This window comes from Rhincodon typus, chromosome 32 (assembly GCF_021869965.1).
Source record: "Rhincodon typus isolate 14 chromosome 32, sRhiTyp1.1, whole genome shotgun sequence".
NCBI classification, from domain to species: domain Eukaryota; kingdom Metazoa; phylum Chordata; class Chondrichthyes; order Orectolobiformes; family Rhincodontidae; genus Rhincodon; species Rhincodon typus.
This window is the reverse complement of record NC_063363.1, coordinates 632,065-650,902: the sequence shown is the minus strand read 5'-3', so window position 1 is coordinate 650,902 and position 18,838 is coordinate 632,065. Positions and strand designations below refer to the sequence as shown.

Here is an 18,838-nt window from a genome sequence, read left to right as displayed (position 1 = left end):
TAAGCACGGCCAATCCACGTAACCTGCACATCTTTGGACTGTGGGAGGAAACTGGAGCACTCGGAGGAAACCCACACAGACACAGGGAGAATGTGCAAACTCCACACAGACAGTCACCCAAGGGTGGAATCGAACCAAAGTCCCTGGTGCTGTGAGGCAGCAGTGCTAACCACTGAACCACCATGCCGACAACTCTGGGAACAGTGGACTCAATATATGACCACTACCCTAGTTGGTCATAACAATGCCAATGGTAAAATACTCCATGTAACCTACAGAAATCCGGTGGTAGGTGGAACTGGTCACAGCAACTATTCTCAGCATCCTTAGATTCACAAAAGGAAAATCAGACAAATTACTGCTACTAAGCTGTACTGCTGATTTAAGTTTGTAGTGTCCTGACATCATAACCCAATAGCACTATAGATATTTCCCCATTGTGATCCTGCCTGGAATCAGGTAAGAACAAGTTGGTGAATGAGGTATATCGGTATAATAGTGTCCCAAGTCGGATTTCCATCTTCTTGCCTAAACCAATGCTGACCGCTCCTTTCCTGCATGCAAATAGCCGGATGAAGTGGGAACTTGGAGATAGTGAGGACTGCAGATGTTGGAGTCAGAGTCGATAAAATGTGGAGCTGGAGGAACTCAGCAGGTCTGGCAGCATCAGAGGAACAGGAAAGTCAACATTTTGGGTCTGGACCCTTCATCAGGACTGGGGAGGGGGCAGGGAACTCAGAAATAAATTGGTGGGTGGGGCTGGGGGAAGGTAGGTGGAATGGCAATAGGTGGATGCAGGTAGGGGGTTATAGAGATTGGTCAGTGGAAACTGGAATGGATAAGTGAGAAAGAAGATGGACAGGTTGTGTCAGGTCATGGAGGTGGGGGTGAGAGGGTGGGCTGGACATGGGACAAGGCCGGGGATGGGGACATTTTGAAGCTGATGAACTCTATGTTGAGGCCATTGGGCTGTAAGCTCCTGAGCTGGAATATAAGGTGTTCCTCCAGTTTACGTGTGGCCTCATTGTGACATTGGAGGAAGCCTAGAATGGACCTGTTGCCAACGGAGTGGGAAGAGGAGTTGGAATGGCTGGAATCTGATGCATGATGAGACTGTTTCACCAATTAGCACCAAAGGCATTGGTTTCCCCAGAAACAAAGGGTGACAGTACCGTAATAGTAATTGTGGACACAAGGGAAATCTGTCAACCTTACCTGGTCTGACCTACATATCACTCCAGGTTCATAACAATGTTATAGATTGGCTTCCTGGCAGTTAACATTCAGTTCAATGGCAATTAGGGATGTGCGAGACAGTGTCTATGTCACATGAAAGAATAAAGGGAAAAGAAAAATACTCTGCCTCTACAATAGCAGAACATGCTGTTCACACAGAATTAACCCCTTTCATGGAACAGTAGGAGAATACAAGCAACACTATTTGACATGCAGACAAAGACCAGACATTTGAGTGAGGTTTTGAAGGATAGTCAAAGTTTGTGGAATAGAAACTGCGAAAGAGAAAGTGAATAGAAAGTTATGGGAGTATAGAGTCCTTATGGTGAGACGTGTGTTCCAGATATGTACACTTCTCCCAGCTTTTTGGAACTTCATTTATCAGTGATGGGGAGGAGGAAGTGTAGTGGTGTGTGTGCAAACACTGTGTAAAACTAAAGGATAAAGCAGCACATCTTTCACTCTGTGGAATAATACAGCAATATTATTGTAACACAGCTGTTGCAAAGTCCTGTCATTTTATGCATTCTTGTATCCTCCTTATTTGTACTTAAACTACAGATTTTGGTTCAGTTTGCACTGAGAGAGTTAACAGAACTTTGTGCCAATACCTAATTTTAACTTTAACAGATTATGTGTGTTTGACATTGCAATCAAGTTGGTTGATTGCTGGCCAGTAAGGATAAATGCAGCTATTGAGAGATTACTGCCAAAATATGTGAAGGCTAATTTTTTACTAAGCAGACTGTGAAGCTTACTTACAACCTCTGTCAAGCCACAAATGGAGCACAGCTAGAGAGAGGAGAGAGAGCCAGAAATAGATTCCTGCAAATGGTAGCGGTTGAACGAATTCTCATTCCCTTAATTGGGAACATCTGGATTCAGCAGCACAGAATAAAAGGCTGGCAGAGTGGGAGTCATAGTTGTGTACTGCCTCTACCCTTTATCAACTGAAGTCAGCATCAGCAAAATACTGGCCTCACTACACTGACTGATGTCAGACCATCTGTAGTTCTATGATTCAACTCATAATTCAGTTCAGTCCTTGGGGGAATCACCTTGGAGCTCAAGGACACCTTTGACTTGGTCACTTTCACACAGGGACACAACTATGTCATGCATCTAAACAGGATACATTTATGACTGTTAGCTTCTTAGAACTCACTCACTTTTCCTTTAAGTGAAGGCTGCCAGCCTCTGTGGATTGCATAGATTTTTAGCCAGATGGGTTAGTAGTTGTGGAGGATGATGAGTGTGAACCATGGAGTGGAGCAAGTCTATGTGATAGCAAGAATGGTAGACCAAGTGCCCTGGTGGAAGCTGTGCAGTGGCAGAGCGAAAATAGTGGTATTTACGCTTGTAGATTGCAGAAGATCATTGACCTTCTTGGGACACTGCTGTATATTCATCTTGGTCTGTGAAATGGCATTGATCTGAGCTATTATCTCCATCCAGGCTGGCTGGGTCTAGTGCTGTGACCTTTTTTGCTGGTCTGCAGCAAAGTGGCTGGCCCTCCACTGTACTGCCAACAACTCCTGATCCCTCTCTGCAGAAACAGATCGCCAACCTCCCTTTCTGGGATATCTCCAGAGAAAAATATTGTAGCTGCAGACTATGAAGGGCAGTTTCTGGCTTAAGTTGTTTGAAATAAGGTGCAGCTAGGCTTTAAGTACATTGACTAAGTGTGAACAGTACAAGATCTTGGAACTACCAAGTACTTCCGCCTCTGTTGACTACATGATTGCATGAGAAGAATTCATGAAGCCTGAATACATAATGAGCTTAGCAGTGGACAATTGCATTAGAAAAGTTGATTGGCAGGAAGCCATCCATAAAGTTCCCTGAAAATAATACTGAGCAAAAGTACAGCCGGTTCTGCTATAGTGCGTGTTCCGGCAACACAAATCGGCTTTAACACGACTGACGAATAGGGGAACGCTGTTTCTGCAACATGAAGCTGTGTTGGCTATAACGTGATTCCAACGGTGCTCCTCATCCTGGATAACCCGTCAAGCCATCCTCCCACAATTAGTCAGCTTTCGGAAAACATCAAAGTGCTCTTTCTATCCCTAAACTCAACCTCTCACCTTCAATCCATGGATCAGGGTGTAATAGCAGCTTTTAAAGCTTATTATTTAAGATGCATATTTACGAGGCTGATTGCAGCCACTGAGGGGAATAAGCACAGTGTTCTTCAATTTTGGACGAGCTTTAACATCAAGAATGCAATTGACATTGTTGTGGAGGCCTGGGGTGATGTCAGTAAGGGCTGCCTGCACACAGTTTGGCAGAAGCTTCTCCCAGATTTTATTTCAAGATTTTAAAGGCTTTTAACCACCAGAGGAGCTCCCAAGAATCAAAGAACGTTGTGTGTTGATCTTGCAAAGCAAGTTGGATTTGAAGAAGTGGAGAGTGAGGATGTTGAAAGCTGCTTGAGTCCCACTGTGAAGACCTCTCTACAGCTGATCCACAACAACTTGTTGCTGAGGGGGAAGTGGAAGCTGGAGATGAAGAAGATGAAGTCCACGAGAGCTTTCCACTTCTGTTCTGTCTTCTATCCTGAGGGAAATTGAGAAGCAATTGCAGCTTTTAGAGGACAACTATTACAATGCAGAGCGCAGCAGGGCAACAGTTCATGGAATAAGATTTTATTTAGCACCTTATGAACAGCTTCTTCATGAAAGAAGAAAAGGGCAAAGCAGCAAAAACTGGATGTCTTTTTAAGCCACCCCCCCCACCACCTCCACCTCCACCTCCACCTCCACCTCCACAAAACAGTCAGAAGACAATGAACCACAGCCAACCACTTCTGCATTAACTATTTCTCGTCCTAACCCTGCAACCACAACTGCACCTGAAGGTCGTGGTGATGATGATGACCCTCAGCCTTGAATTAGCAACAGTGTCAATGGGGGAGAACCTTGGGGCTAGTGATCATAATTCTATTAGTTTTAAAGCAGTTATAGAAAAGGATAGACCTGATCTAAAAGTTAGAGTTCTATATTGGAGTAAGGCTAATTTTGACTGTACTAGGCAAGAACTTTCAAACAGTTGATTGGGAGAGGCTATTTGCAGGTAAAGGGGCAGTTAGAAAGTGGGAATCCTTCAAAAATGAGATAACAAGAGTCCAGAGGGGGAAGGGAAACAAAGCTGCAGGGGTTTGTGTGTGTGTGTGTGTGTGTGGTGGGGACGGGGTTGAGTGGGGTGTGTGTGGATTCAAGTGCATGGAAAAATTTGAAGGAAATGAAAAGAAAGGAGAACTCAGGAGAGCTTATTAAAGTTGCCAGAACACAAAATAGGACAGAGTGTTTGGAAAAGATTATGAATCCAACTTCAAGCACATTGGATAAAAGGATGACAATGAGATAAGGAATGGTAAATACAGGACTGAAGGTATTGCATCTGAATGCACACAGTATAAGGAATAAGGTAAATGAGCTTGTGCAGATTGAAATTGGCAGGTTATGATGTGGTGGGCATCACAGAGATATGGCTGTAATGGGATCAGGACTGGGAGCTATATATCCAAGGATACACATCCTATTGAAAAGACAGACAGGTGGGCAGAGGAGGTAGGGCTGCCTTATGAGTAATAAATGGAATAGCAAGAAACAAAGTAGGGTCAGATGGTATAGAATCTGTGTGGGTAGAGTTGAAGAAACACAAAGGTAAAAAAAAAACCATAATGGGAGTTATGTACAGGCCTCCGAACAGTAGTCAGGTGCTGGGACGCAAGGTACACCAGGAGTTGGAAAGGTGTGTATGAAAGGCAAGGTTACAGTGATCATGGGAGATTTCCATATGCAGGTGGACTGAGAAAATCAGGTAGTTAGTGAATTGCAATAAAAGGAACTGGTGGAATGTCTATGAGATGGCTTTTTGGAGCAGCTTGTGGTGGAGCTCACAAGGGAACAGGCAATACTGGATTTAGTGTTGTGCAATGAGGCAGACGTGATAAGGGAGCTTAAGGTGAAGGAACCTTCAGGAAGCAATGTCCATAATATGATAAAATATACTCTGCAATTTGAGAGGGAGAAGCTGGATTTAGATATAACAGTATTACAGTTGAACAAAGGCAACTACAGAGGCATGAGGGAGGAGCTGGGCAGAATTGACTGGGAGAGGAGCCTAGCAGGAAAGACAATGGAAAAGCAAAAACAGAAGTTTCTGGGAGTAAATCAGGAGAAACAGCAAAAATTTGTCCCTAGGAAAAAGAAGCATGGTACAGGGAGGATGAGGCAACCATGGCTGACTAGGGAAGTCAGGCATAGCATAAAAGCAAAAGAGAAAGCATATAATGTGGTGAAGGGTAGTGGAAAGCTAGAGGATTGGGAAGCTTACAAAGACCAACAGATGACAACTAAAAAAGAAATAAGGAAAGAGAAGATTAAATATGAGGGTAAGCTCGCCAGTAATATAAAAGAAGATTGCAAGAGTTTCTTTAGATATATAAAGAGTAAAAGAAAGACAAAAGTGGACATTGGACCACTGGAAAATGATGCTGGAGAAGTAGTAATGGGGAACAAAGAAATGGCTGAGGAACTGAACAAATACTTTTTGTCAGTCTTCATGGTGGAAGACACGAGTAATATCACAACAATTCAAGAGAGTCAGGGGGCAGAGGTGAGTATGGTGGCCATCACCAAGGAGAAGGTGCTAGAAAAACTAAAAGGTCTGAAGGTGGGTAAGTGACCAGGACCAGATGGACTACACCCCAGAGTTCTTAAGGAGATAGCTGAAGAGATAGTGGAGGTGTTAATGGTGATCTTTCAGGAATCACTGGAGTCAGGGAGGGTCCCAGAGGACTGGAAAATCGCTACTGTAACCCCCCCATTTAAGAAAGAAGTGAGGTGAAAGATGGGAAATTACAGGCTGATTAGCCTGACCTCGGTCATTGGTAAGATTTTGGAATCCATTGTGAAGGATGAGATTTCTGAATACTTGGAAGTGCGTGGCAAAATAGGGCAAAGTCAGCATGGCTTCATCAAGGGGAGGTCATGCCTGACAAATCTGTTAGAATTCTTTGAGGAAGTAACGAGCAGGGTAGACCAAGGAGAGCCAATGGATGTTATCTACCTGGATTTCAAGAAGGCCTTTGACAAGGTGCTGCACAGGAGGCTGCTGAGTAAGATAAGGGCCCATGGTGTTAGAGGCAAGGTGCTAGAATGGATAGAAGATTGGCTGTATGGCAGAAAACAGAGAGTGGGGATGAAAGGGTCCTTCTCAGGATGGCAGCTGGTGACTAGTGGTGTTCCGCAAAGGTCAGTGTTGGGACCACAACTTTTCATTTTATACATTTAATGATCTAGATGAAGCAACTGAGGGCATTCTCGCTAGGTTTGCAGATGATACAAAGATAGGTGGAGGTACAGATAGTATTGAGGAGGCGGGGAGGCTGCAGGAGGATTTGGACAGGTTAGGAGAGTGGGCATAGAAGTAGCAGATGGACCACAATGTGGGGAAGTATGAGGTCATGCACTTTGGTAGAAAGAATAGAGGCTTGGACTATTTTCTAAATGGGGAGAAAATTCAGAAATCTGAAGTGCAAAGGGACTTGAGAGTCCTAGTCCAGGATTCTCTTAAGGTTAACTTGCAGGTTGAGTCAGTGGTTAGGAAGGCAAATATAACTGGCATTTATTTTGAGAGGACTAGAATATAAAAGCTGGGATATACTTCTGAGGCTTTATAAAGCTCTGGTGAGATCACATTTAGAATATTGTGAGCAATTTGGGTCCCATACCTTAGGAAGGATGTACTGGCCCTGGAGCGGGTCCAGAGGAGATTCACGAGAATGATCCCAGGAATGAAAAGCTTAACATATGAGGAATGTGTGAGGACTCTAGTCTATACTCAATAGAGTTTAGAAGGATGAGGGGGATCTACTTGAAACTTACAGAATACTGAAAGGCCTGGACAAAGTGGATGTTGGGAAGGTGTTTCCATTGGTAGGAGAGACTAAGACCTGAGGGCACAGCCTTAGAATAAAGGGAAGACCTTTTAGATCGGAGATGAGCAGAAACTTCTTCAGGTCGAGAGTGGTGAATCTATGGAATTCATTGCACAGAAGGCTGTGGAGGCCAGGTCATTGAGTATATTTAAGACAGAGATAGACAGGTTCTTGATTATCAAGGGGATCAAAGGTTACGGGCAGAAAGCGGGAGTATGGGGTTGAGAAACTTATCAGCCTTGATCGGATGGCAGAGCAGACTCGATGGGCCGAATGGCCTAATTTCTGCTCCTATGTCTAATGGCCAGAGGCAGTATGTTGCTATTAGTGTGAAGGGTGAGGCTGGTAGATATAGGGAATGCTAGATAACTAGAGAAGTTGAGGCTCTGGTCAAAATAAAAAGGAGGCACATAGCAGCTATAGACAGCTGGGATCAAGTGAGTCCCTCGAGGTGTATAACGGCAGTAGGATTATACTCAAGGGAAGTCAGGAGGACTAAAAGGGGACAGGAGATAGCTTCGGCAATTAGGGTTAAAGAGAATCCAAAGGGGTTCTACAAATGCATTAAGGGCAAAACAGTTACTAGGGAGAGAATAGTGCCCCTCCAAGAACAAGGCTATCTATGTGTAGAACCACAGAAGATGGGTGAGATACTAAACAAGTATTTCACATCAGTATTTACTGTGGAGAACGATATGCAAGCTAGAGAATTTGGAGAAATAAATAGTGATATCTTCAAAAGTGTCCATATTATAGAAGAGGTGGTGCTGGATGCCTTAAACGCAAAAAGGTGGATAAATCAATGGGACCTAATCAGGTGTATCCTAGAACTCTGTGGGAAGCTAGGGAAGTGATTGCTGGGCCCCTTGCTGACATATTAGTATCATCGATAGCCACAGGTGAGGTGCTGGAAAACTGCAGGTTGGCTAATGTGGTGCCACGATTTAAGAAAGGTGAGAAGGAAAAGCCAGGGAACTATAGACCAGTGAGCCTGACATCAGTGGTGGGTAAGTTGTTGGAGGGGATTCTGAGGGACAGGATTTACATCAATTTGGAAAGACACAGACTGATTAGGGATAGTCAACATGGCTTTGTGTATGGAATGTGTGCCTCACTAACTTGATTGAATTTTTTGAAGAAGTAACAAAGAAGATTGATGAAGGTGGATGTTGTTTATGTGAACTTTAGCAAGGCGTTCGACGAGGTTCCGCTCGGTTGGCAAGGTTAGATCAGATGGAATCTACGGAGAGCTAGCCATTTGGATACAAAATTGGCTTGAAGGTAGGAGACAGAAGGTGGTGATAGAAGGTTATTTTTCAGACTGGCGGCCTGTGATCAGCAGTGTGCTAGAAGGATCGGTGCTGATTCCACTGCTTTTTGTTATTTATATAAATTGTTTGAATGTGAATATAGGAGGAATTGTTAGTAAGTTTGCAGATGACACCAAAATTGGTGGTGTGGTGGACAGTGAAGTAGGCTATCTCAAAGTTCAACAGGACCTTGATCAGATGGATCTATGGGCTGAGGTGTGGCAAATGGAGTTTAATTTAGATAAATGTAAGGTGTTGCATTTTGGAAAGGCAAATCAGGGCAGGACTTAAACACTTACTGGTAGGGTATGGGGGAGTTTTGCCGAGCAAAGAGACCTTGGGGTTCAGGTTCATAGTTTTTTGAAAGTGGAGTCATGTGTAGACTGGGTAGTGAAGAAGACACTGTTTGGTCCACTTGCCTCTCTAGGTCAGTGCATTGAGTATAGGAGTTGGGAGGTCATGTTGTGACTGTACAGGACATTGGTTAGGTTGCTTTTGGAATACTGCATTCAGTTTTGGTCTCTCTACTATAGGAACGATGTTGTTAAACTTGAAAAGGTTCAGAAAGGATTTATAAGGATGTTGCTGGATTTAAAGAGTTTGAGTTATAGGGAGAAGCTGAATAGATGAGGCCTTTTGCCCGGGTAGGGGAGTTCAAACCTCGAGGGCATAGGTTTAAGGTGGGAGGGGAAAGATTTAAAAGGGACCTGAGAGGAACTTTTTCATGCAGAAGGTGGTGTGTGTATGGAATGAACTGCCAAAGGAAGTGGTGGAGGCAGGTACAATTACAATATTTAAAAGGGATCTGGATGGGTACATGAATAGAAAGAGTTTAGAGGGATATGGGCCAAATGCAGACAAATGAGACCAGATCAATTTAGGATATCTGGTTACTACACAAGTTGGATTAAAGGGTCTGTTTCTATATTGTACATCTCTATAACTATGTGATCTAACCATGGCTTGCATAACTGATGTAAAACATCCTTACTTACAGTATCAACACCTCTTATAATATAAGATAACATGCCATTGGCCTTCTTGATGCTAACTTGAGGGACTGGAAAATGTTTGTTTTTATTCTTTCATAGGATATGAGTGTTGCTGAATGGAGCAGCACTTTGCTAAACCCTAGTTGTCCTTGAAAAGATGGAGGTGTGCTGCTTTCTTGAACCATTGCACTTCGTACGCTGTAGATAGATCAGCAATTCTGTAGGGGTGAAGTTCCAGGATTTTAACCCAACAAAACATATGGCAAAACATATCCACGTCAGGATGGTAAGTGGCGTGGAGAGGAAATTGCAGGGGGTGGTGTTCCTATTTGTCTGCTGCCCTTGTCCTTCTAAATGGTCGTGGGTTTGGAAAATACTTTCTGAGATGCCTTGGTGAATTTCTGCAGTACATTGTGTAGATGGTACACACTGCTGTTACTGGGTGTAGGTGGTGGAGGAAGTGGATACTTGTGGATGTGGTGCTCATCAAGTGGGCTGCTTTGTCCTGGATGGTGTCAAGCTTCTTGAATGTTGTCAGAGCAGCAATCCAGCAGACAAGCAAGGAATATTTCATCACACTCCTGAGTTGTGTCTTGAAGATGGTGAACAGGCTTTGGAGAGTCCGGGAGGTGAGTTCCTTGCTGCAGAATTCTGAGCCTCTGATCTGCTCTTGCAGCCACTATATTTATATGTCTGGTTCCATTCAGTTTCTGGTCAGTGGTAACCTCCAGGATATTGATAGTGGACAATTCAATGATAGTAACACAATTGAATGTCAACGGACACTGGTAAGTTTCTCTGTTGTTGAAGATGATCATTGCCTGGTATTTGTGTGTTGCAGAAGTCACTTGTCACGTTTCACCCCAGGCCTGGATATTGCTCAGGTTTTGCTGCATTTGGACATGGATTGGTTTAGCATATGAGGAGTTGCGAATGGTGCCAGACACTGCAATCACCAGTAGGCCTCCCTACTTCTGACCTTATGATGGAGGGAAGGTCATTGATGAAGTAGATGAAGATGGTAGAACCTAGAACACTACCCTGAGGAACTCCTGCAAGAGCTCCTGGAATTGAGATGACTGAACTCCAAAAATCAGAATAATTTTCCTTTTGTGCCAGGTATGACTCCAACCAGAGGGAAGTTCACCCCCTGATTCTCATTGATTCCAATTTTGCTAGGGCTCTTCAATGTGAAGGGCTGTCACTCTCACCTCACCTCTGGAATTCAGCTGTTTTGACCATGTTTAAACCAAGGATGTAATGAGGTTAGTGAGCAGGTTATTGTTAAGCATGTGTTTCCTGATAGCATTGTTGACACCTTCCATCCCTTTGGTGATCAAGACTTAACTGATGGGGTGGTAATTGGCAAAATTGGATTTAGCCTGCTTCTTGTGTATGGACGTACCTGGGCAAGTTTTCACATTGTCAGGTAGACCCAGTGATGGACCTGTATTGGAACAGTTTGGCTAGGAGTATAGCACGTTCTAGAGCACATCTTCAGTTCTATAGCTAGAATTTCAGGGCCCACCACTTTTGCAGTGTCTAGTGCCTCCAACCATTTCTTGATCTCAGGTACAGTGCATTGAATTAGGTGGAGACTGGCGTATTTAATGCTGGAGACCTTTGGAGGAGACTGAGATGGATCATCCACTCAGCACTTCTGGATGAAAATGCTTGCAAATACTCCAGTCTTTTACACTGATGTGCTGGGCACCCCATCATTGAGGATGTGGATATTTGTGGGTATTTGTAATTCCACCTCCAGCCAGTTGTTTAATTGTGCGATGTCATTCACGACTAGAAGTTGCAGAATTGGAGAGTTTAGATCTGACCCATTGGTTGCAGAGTTGCTTTATCCTGTCGTATCACTTGCTGCTTAACCTGCTTGGTGCACAAGCTTGGTCCTCAGAACACTGAGGAAGGGTCACCGGACCCGAAACGTTAACTCTGTTTTCTCCTTCACAGATGCTGCCAGACCCGCTGAGCTTTTCCAGCAACTTTGTTTTTGTTCCTGATTTACAGCATCTGCAGTTCTTTTGGTTTTTATTTAAAATGTAAACATACATTGGCTAAATGCACCAAATATAATATTTAACTGTCTGTACCTAACATCTACAACAAGCATTTCTGAGGCAGTCCACACTTCTATCCAGTTGACACAATACTGGATTTGGAGCTTTTCTAGTTTGTATAGCCCATCGATTGAAGAGGTTCAACCAGAAGTTAATGGTAAGAGTGATTGCTGACAATTGCAGTCAAGTGGTTACCTATCCAAATGATAAAATGAATAATACATGAGAGCTGCACACAACTTTCTGTTCCCAATTGCTACCAGCGTCATTGTTTATACACAATTTCATACAGTTGGCAGCTGGTGTTACAGTTGTGGTCACTGAAATAACTCCACGTATCCCATCACAAAAGTTACCCTTTATTTACATATGCATTGTACATGACACTGACCCAGCTAGCACAGTACTGGCTCCTAGAGTGAGCAGAATCCCTGACACTCCTGTTTATATCTGTCAGCCAGGATTGGACCAGGTTAACAGCCTCAATCAGGCAACTCAGATCCCATGCAATCCACCTGGCTGAGCTCATTTCAATCACTACAGTCACATTGAAGAACCACCTTGACCTTACCTGCAAAAAACTTTATTCACCAGTGTTTGTGCTTTATACTCATATTTTCTCGTGGCTCTTAGAACTGTGTCCCATTACAAAGCAATATATTGCAAAATAGATTATTAAAGGCCAAACATAGCAGCATCTGAAAGGTTTAATGCACGTTTTAAATTCTCCTCTACTGAGGAAATATTGGAAACATTTCCAAGAAAATATATTTACAATTGCTGTTGCTATGGCGACATTAACACACATACCTTCTCAAAGATATTAACACTTCTTCTCACTCTTAACAACCTCTGATATAATTCACTTTAGTGAATGCTTTCTCATATACTGTACCATACATGCCTCACCGTAACAATCACTAATGTAGTCTGTGGACCTTTTCAACTTTATTTTTTAAGCAGTCCATGTAATGGGAGCTGCAGAGAAAACATTTGAAGCTAATGAACTCTTTTGTTCTTTTCTCACAGGCATAATTGGCAGTGTTCAAGTTTCTACACCACCTGTGGTGGAAGCAGAGATTGGAAAACCCATCAGCATACCATGTGTTCCCGAGATATCCACTCCAAGCACTATGAAATATGTCCAATGGTTTGTTGTAAGTAGAACTGTATTACTACTTAAATGAATACTCCCACAATTACGCACCCTATTACTGCATGACTGACAGATCCCTTGATAATCTTGCAGAGAATATAAGAACTGACTGTGAAAGTTTCTACAGGCATGTTAAGGGAAAAAAGATTGGTGAAAACTAACATAAGTCACTTATGGTCAGAAACGGGGGAATTTATAATGGGGAACAGAAATGGCTGATGAACTAAATTCAGACTTTTCTTCTGTCTTCACAAAGGGGGACATGAAAAACATACCAGAAATAGGGAACACTGGGTTTAGTGAGAGGGAGAAACTGAAGCAAATCAGTGTTAGTAGAGAAATGGTGTTGCAGAAACTGAAGGGTGTGAAGGCTGATAAATCCCCAGGACCTGATAATCTACATCCCAAAGTACTTAAGAAAGAGTCCCAAGAAATAGTGCATGGATCTTCCAAGATTCTTTAGACTCTGGAACAGTTCCTACAGACTGGGCAGTAGTTAACGTAACCCACTAAAGGCAGATAGAAAGAAAACAGGGAACTATAGGCCAGTGAGTCTGACATTGGTAGTGGGGAAGATGCTGGATTCCATTATGAGGATTTTATAACACAACACTTAGAAAACATTGGTGGAATCATACACCTTCAGCATGGATTTACTGAAGGAAAATCATGCGTGACAAATCTGCTGGAATTCTTTGAGTATGTTGATGAAGAGAAGTCAGTGGATGTGTAGTAATTGGAACACGGTTGGCCAGGTGGATGAGTATGACATCCCTGATTGGGGCTGTTAACCTGGGCCAATCAGGGAGTCCTGGTTGACAGATATAAACAGGGGTCTCAGAGAGCCTCCTTATACTAGGGACTGGCTCAGAGCTAGCTGGTCAGAGGCTATGTACTGTGTGCATGTAAATAAAGGATGACATAGTGATGGCCTCTGCAACTATTTCAGGATGTGTGCTTGGACTTTGAGAAGGTTTATGAGACAAAGTCCCACGTAAGAGATTAATGTGTAAGATTAAAGTGTGTGCAATTGAGAGTAGTGGGTTGAGTTGGATAGAATATTGGCTAACACTCAGCAAACAAAGAGTAGGAATAAATGGTTCTTTTTCAGAATGGCTGGCAGTGATTACTGCAGCAGGGGTCAGTACTAGGACCCCAGCTATTCACAATATACATAAATGATTGAGATGGGGGAATTAAATGTAAATCTCAATTTGCAGATGACAGAAAGCTGGGTGGAAAAGTGAGCTGTGAGGAGGATGTGGAGATGTTGCAGTGTGATTTGGACAAGTTGAGTTGCACTATAATGTGGATAAGTGTGAGTCTATCCACTTTAGTATTAAAAAATAGTAGGCAGAGAATTGGCTGTAAATTGAGGGAAATGTTCAATGAGGCCTGGGTGCCCTTGTGCACCTAGCCGCTGAAAGTAATTGTGCAGGTGCAGTGTGCAGTATGTAGTACGGAAGGCAAACTCTATGTTGGCCTTTGTGCTGAGAGAATTTGAATACAGGAACAAGGATGTCTTACTGCAATTATACAGGACACTGGGGAAGTTGCACCTGGAATATTGTGTGCAGTTTTGGTCTCCTTATCTGAGGAAGGTTGTTGTAGAGGGAGTGTAGTGAAGGTTTACCAAATTGATTCCTGAGATGGTAGGACTGACATGAAGATAGATTAAAATTGGTTAGGACTGTATTCACTGGAGTTTAGAAGAATGAGGGGTTATCTCCTAGAAACCTGTAAAATTCTAAGAGGACTAAAGAGGTTAAATGCAGGAGAGATGTTCCTAATGGTGGGGAGCCCAGGACAGGGGGACGTGTAAGGATAAGAGGTAAACCTTTAGGACTGAGATGAGAAATTTATTTACTCAAAGTGCTGACCTGTGGAATTCACTATTACAGAAAGTGGTTGAGGCAAAATATTGTGTTCTCAAGAAGGAGGTAGATACAGCTTTTGAGGCTAAAGGGATCAGGGGATATGAGGGAAGGGTGAGATTAGGGTATTAAGGTCAACGATCAGCCATGATCATAATTAATGGCAGAGCATACTCAAAGGTTTCAATGGCCTACTCCTGCTCCTATGTTACCGTATCACAGCCCTGTTACTGGCTGACTGACCATTCCTTCATTACTACTGCCCTGTCACTGTACAGGTATTTCTGCTATAATGCATGTTTCATTAATGCAAATTGGCTGTATTATGATTGATGAATAGTGGATAATGTTTGGATAAAGCAAACTTTCTACTGGATAGTATAGTGATTTTTCTATAGCAATTTCCCTATAAGGCCATTTTTCTATAGTGTGAGGTCACACAATCGAGTTATAGGAGAACTACCCATATGATTGACAGACTCCTTGATAATGCAGCTGTATTATTGTGTGACTAACTGATCCCTTGATAACACAGCTCATCACTGTGTGACTGGAAGATGCCGTGTTATAGTGCGACTATTGTAACATCCTGTAGTGCAATAACATGAGAAATATTGCAGTTTGAAATCTTGCAGTTTGAAATCTATCACTTAGTTGACAAATCTTATCCCTAAAAATAACTAATGATTTGAAGGACACACTGAAAGTGCTGAAGAAACCAGTAGGTCTGGCAGTATCCCGAAACAAAGTTAACATTTAAGTCCAATTGGACTCCTTTTCAGAATTGAACGGGGCTGGAAAATGAATAGTTTAATGCTGTAAAAAGCAGGTGAAGTGGAGCAGATGGTAAGGATATCCAGAGCAAAAAGCAAAAGTACAAATGGTGGTGGAGAATTAATATGGATGGTAATTAATGACAGGAAATAGGTCACCTCTGCTGAGTGCAAACAAAACATTGGGGTTGTTGGTGATGAGGGGTGGGAGAGAGAAAGAGGCTACTATAATGGACCATATGCAGGATGATGGGATTAAAAAGGGCATCTGGGTGTCTTTGGGTCAGCATGCACAAGATGGTCTGAATGCCTGTTCTGTACTGTACCATTTCTGTGGTTCTGTGATGGAGGACAGAGTTCGTGGTCTGAGTCTGTTGAACTCAATGTTGAATCCTGAAAGTTATAAAGTACCTATGTGGAAAATGAAGTGCTGTTCCACTAGCTCACATTGGGCTTTGCTGGAATATTACAGCAGGTCTAGGTCAGAAATGTTAACATGGGTGCAAGATGATTTATTAAAATGGCAAATAACCAGAAGGCTAAGGTCATTTCTTGTAGACAGCAGAGGTGTTCCATAGATTGGTCACCTAGTCTATATTTAGTCTTGCCAATGTAGAGGAGGAGACCTTATTGTGACCAGCACATACAGTAGACTAGATCAAAAGAAGTACAAGTAAGTTGCTGTTTCACCTGAAGGTTTGGGGTCTTGGCATTAAGGAGGGAGGAAATAAAGGGCTGTTTAACATCTTTTGTGCTTGGATGGGAAGGTGCCATGGGGTTGGTGGTGGCGAAGAGCTGTTGGGAGTAACAGAGGAGTGTACCAGGTATTGGAGAAGGAATAGTGCCTGCAGAAATTTGCCAGGAGATGGAATGACGTGTTTAGTGCTGGCATCCTGCTGGACGTGATGGAAATGGTGGAGGATAATCCTTTTATCGTGAAGTGTGGTGACATGGAAAGTGAGGACAAGGGGAGGTCTATTGTTCTAGGAGGGAGGGCAAAGAGTGAGGGCTGAAGGCTCTCAATCACAGTGGGCGGAATTCTTCAGCTGAATAAAAAGGAAGTCTGAGGAAGGTGACATCATAGGAACAGATGAGACAAAGAGAGAAACTGTCAGAATGGAATGGAGTTTTTCCTGGAAGCAGGGTATGAGGAAATGTAGTCAAGATAACTGTCAGAGTCAGTGCATTTGTAATGGATTTCAGTGGACAGTCTATCCTCTGAAATCAAAACAGAGAAGTCAATGAAGGGAAGAGCTAGAGATCTTCCAAGCGAAGATTAGAAAAGGATGGAAATTGGAACCAAAGTTGATGCTTTTCAAATTCTGATGAGAGCTGGAAGTTGCCGTGATGTAGTCATTGACGATTCAGAGAATGAGTGTAGTACAGGGCCTGAGTAGGACTGCAATAAAGAATGCTGCACATATCCCACAAGGAAACAGGCGTAACTGGAACTCGTGCAGATACCCGTAGCCAAATCTTTTACTTGGAAAAGTAAGCAGATTTAAAGGAGAAATTGTTCAATGTTTTGAAAGTACATTTTTCAGACTCCAAGCAAATGTATATTGTAACAATTTATATATCATTTTGAAAGTGAAAACGTGCATTAGATTTGGGAGATAAATTGAAAACGATTCCATTATTCAGCATCTTCTGATGCCACTGCCAGCTAGCATTGTCTGCTGAGTTGAAGTAGGTCATCTTTCAGCTGGAGTTTACTGTGCAGCATAAAGTCAGGCAGCTCAAGGGTCAGGAATTCTAGTTATAGAACTTACGTTTTATTAATAATCTTTAAATTTAAACTTGTCTGTATTCAGATGGAGAAGAATACTCGGCAACGAATCTATTTCCAGGATGGAGAAAACAGAATTATTAACAATAACACTGATTACACTGGTCGAATCAATGTGGATAAGAGCTACACTCTGACCATTGACAATGTTGAGCTTCGAGATGAGCGGACATTTTGTTGCCAAGTTGGTGCTGGTCCAGCAGGCAATGGTGAAGCCACAACAGAGCTGAAGGTTTATGGTGAGACTTCTTTTCTGGAACAATCTTTTAGAATCCTAGAATAATACAACATAAATGAGACCCATCTTGCCCAAGCCAGCTCATTTGAATGGTATCCAAGTAACCTGTAATTTTTTTAATCTTTCAAATATTTATCCAATTTCCCATTGAATGTGTTTTTAATTTGTTTGTGGGATGAGGAAATCACTCAATAGACCATTTAGAACATAGAACTGTACAACACAGGGCCAGCACCTTTCCTCACAATGTCGTGCCAAACATGACACCAAATTAAACTCACGCCTTCTGTCTGCCGTTGGTCCATTTCTTGCATATTCATGTGCTTATCTAAAACTTCTTTAAATGCCCCTATTGTATCTGCCTCCACCACCACCCCTGGCCGTGTGTTCCAGACTCCTACCACTCTCTGTGTAAAAAGAAACTTGTCCCTCACGTCTCCTTTAAACTTTCTCCCTCTCTCCTTAAATGCATGTCCCCTAGTAATAGACATTACAACTCTGGGAAGACAATTCTGACCTGTCAACCCTATCTATGCCTGTCATAATTTTATAGACTTCTATCAAGTCTCCCCTCAGCCTGTACTGCTCCAGAGAAAACAACCTGAGTTTTTCTAGCCTCTCCTTATAGTTCATACACTCTAATTCAGGCAGCATCCTGGTAAACCTCTTCTGCACCCTCTCAACAGCCTCCAGATCCTTCCTGTAATGTGGCGACCAGAACTGAATGCAATACTCTAAATGTGGCCTAACCAAAGTCTTAAAAAGCTGCAACATGACATCCTGACTCTTGTACTCCATTCCCTGCCCAATAAAGGCAAGCGTGCCATATACCTTCCTTACCACTCTATCTACTTCCGTGGCCATTTTCAGGGAACTATGGACGTGAATCCCAAGATCCCCCTGTACGTCAATCCTGTTCAGGGTCCTGCCATTAACTGTATATTTTTCCTTAACATTTGATCTCCCAAAGTGCAGCACCTCACACTTACCCAGATTAAACTCTATCTGTCATTTCTCCGCCCAATTCTGCAACTGATCTATATCCCACTGTATCCTTTGACAACCTTCTACACTCTCCACAAATCCACTGACCTTGTATCGTCTGCAAATGTACCAACCCACCCTTTTACGTTTTCATCCAAGTCATTTATATATATCACAAATAGCAGAGGCCCCAGTACAAATCCCTGTGGAACACCACTAGTCACGGACCTCCAGCCTGGAAAACACCCTTCCACCACTACCCTCTGTCTTCTATGGGTAAGCCAATACTGAATCCATGCAGCCAAGTCACCATGTATCCCAAGCATCCTAATCTTCTAGGTGAGCCGACTATGAGGGACCTTGTCAAAAGTCTTTCTAAAATCCATGTAAACAACATCCACTGCTCTACCCTCATCGATTTCAATCAACTTAGTAAGACATAACCTGCCCTGCACAAAGCCATGCTG

The 18,838-nt window shown here is 42.8% G+C and overlaps 1 protein-coding gene across 4 annotated transcripts in view; it reads left to right on the top strand.

Moving 5' to 3' along the window:
- Positions 1-18,838, top strand: part of LOC109922634 (cell surface glycoprotein MUC18) — a 166,501-nt gene that overhangs the window by 81,926 nt on the left and 65,737 nt on the right. For 3 of the 4 annotated variants that reach the window (XM_020522691.2, XM_020522679.2, XM_020522685.2), the window contains exons 2-3: positions 12,587-12,714; positions 17,175-17,388. In XM_020522691.2, coding sequence (XP_020378280.1) covers positions 12,587-12,714; positions 17,175-17,388 — 342 coding nt within the window. Of the gene's footprint in view, positions 1-12,586; positions 12,715-13,585; positions 13,708-17,174; positions 17,389-18,838 lie in introns of those variants that run through there. The other variant, XM_048615643.1, reaches the window with a different exon arrangement.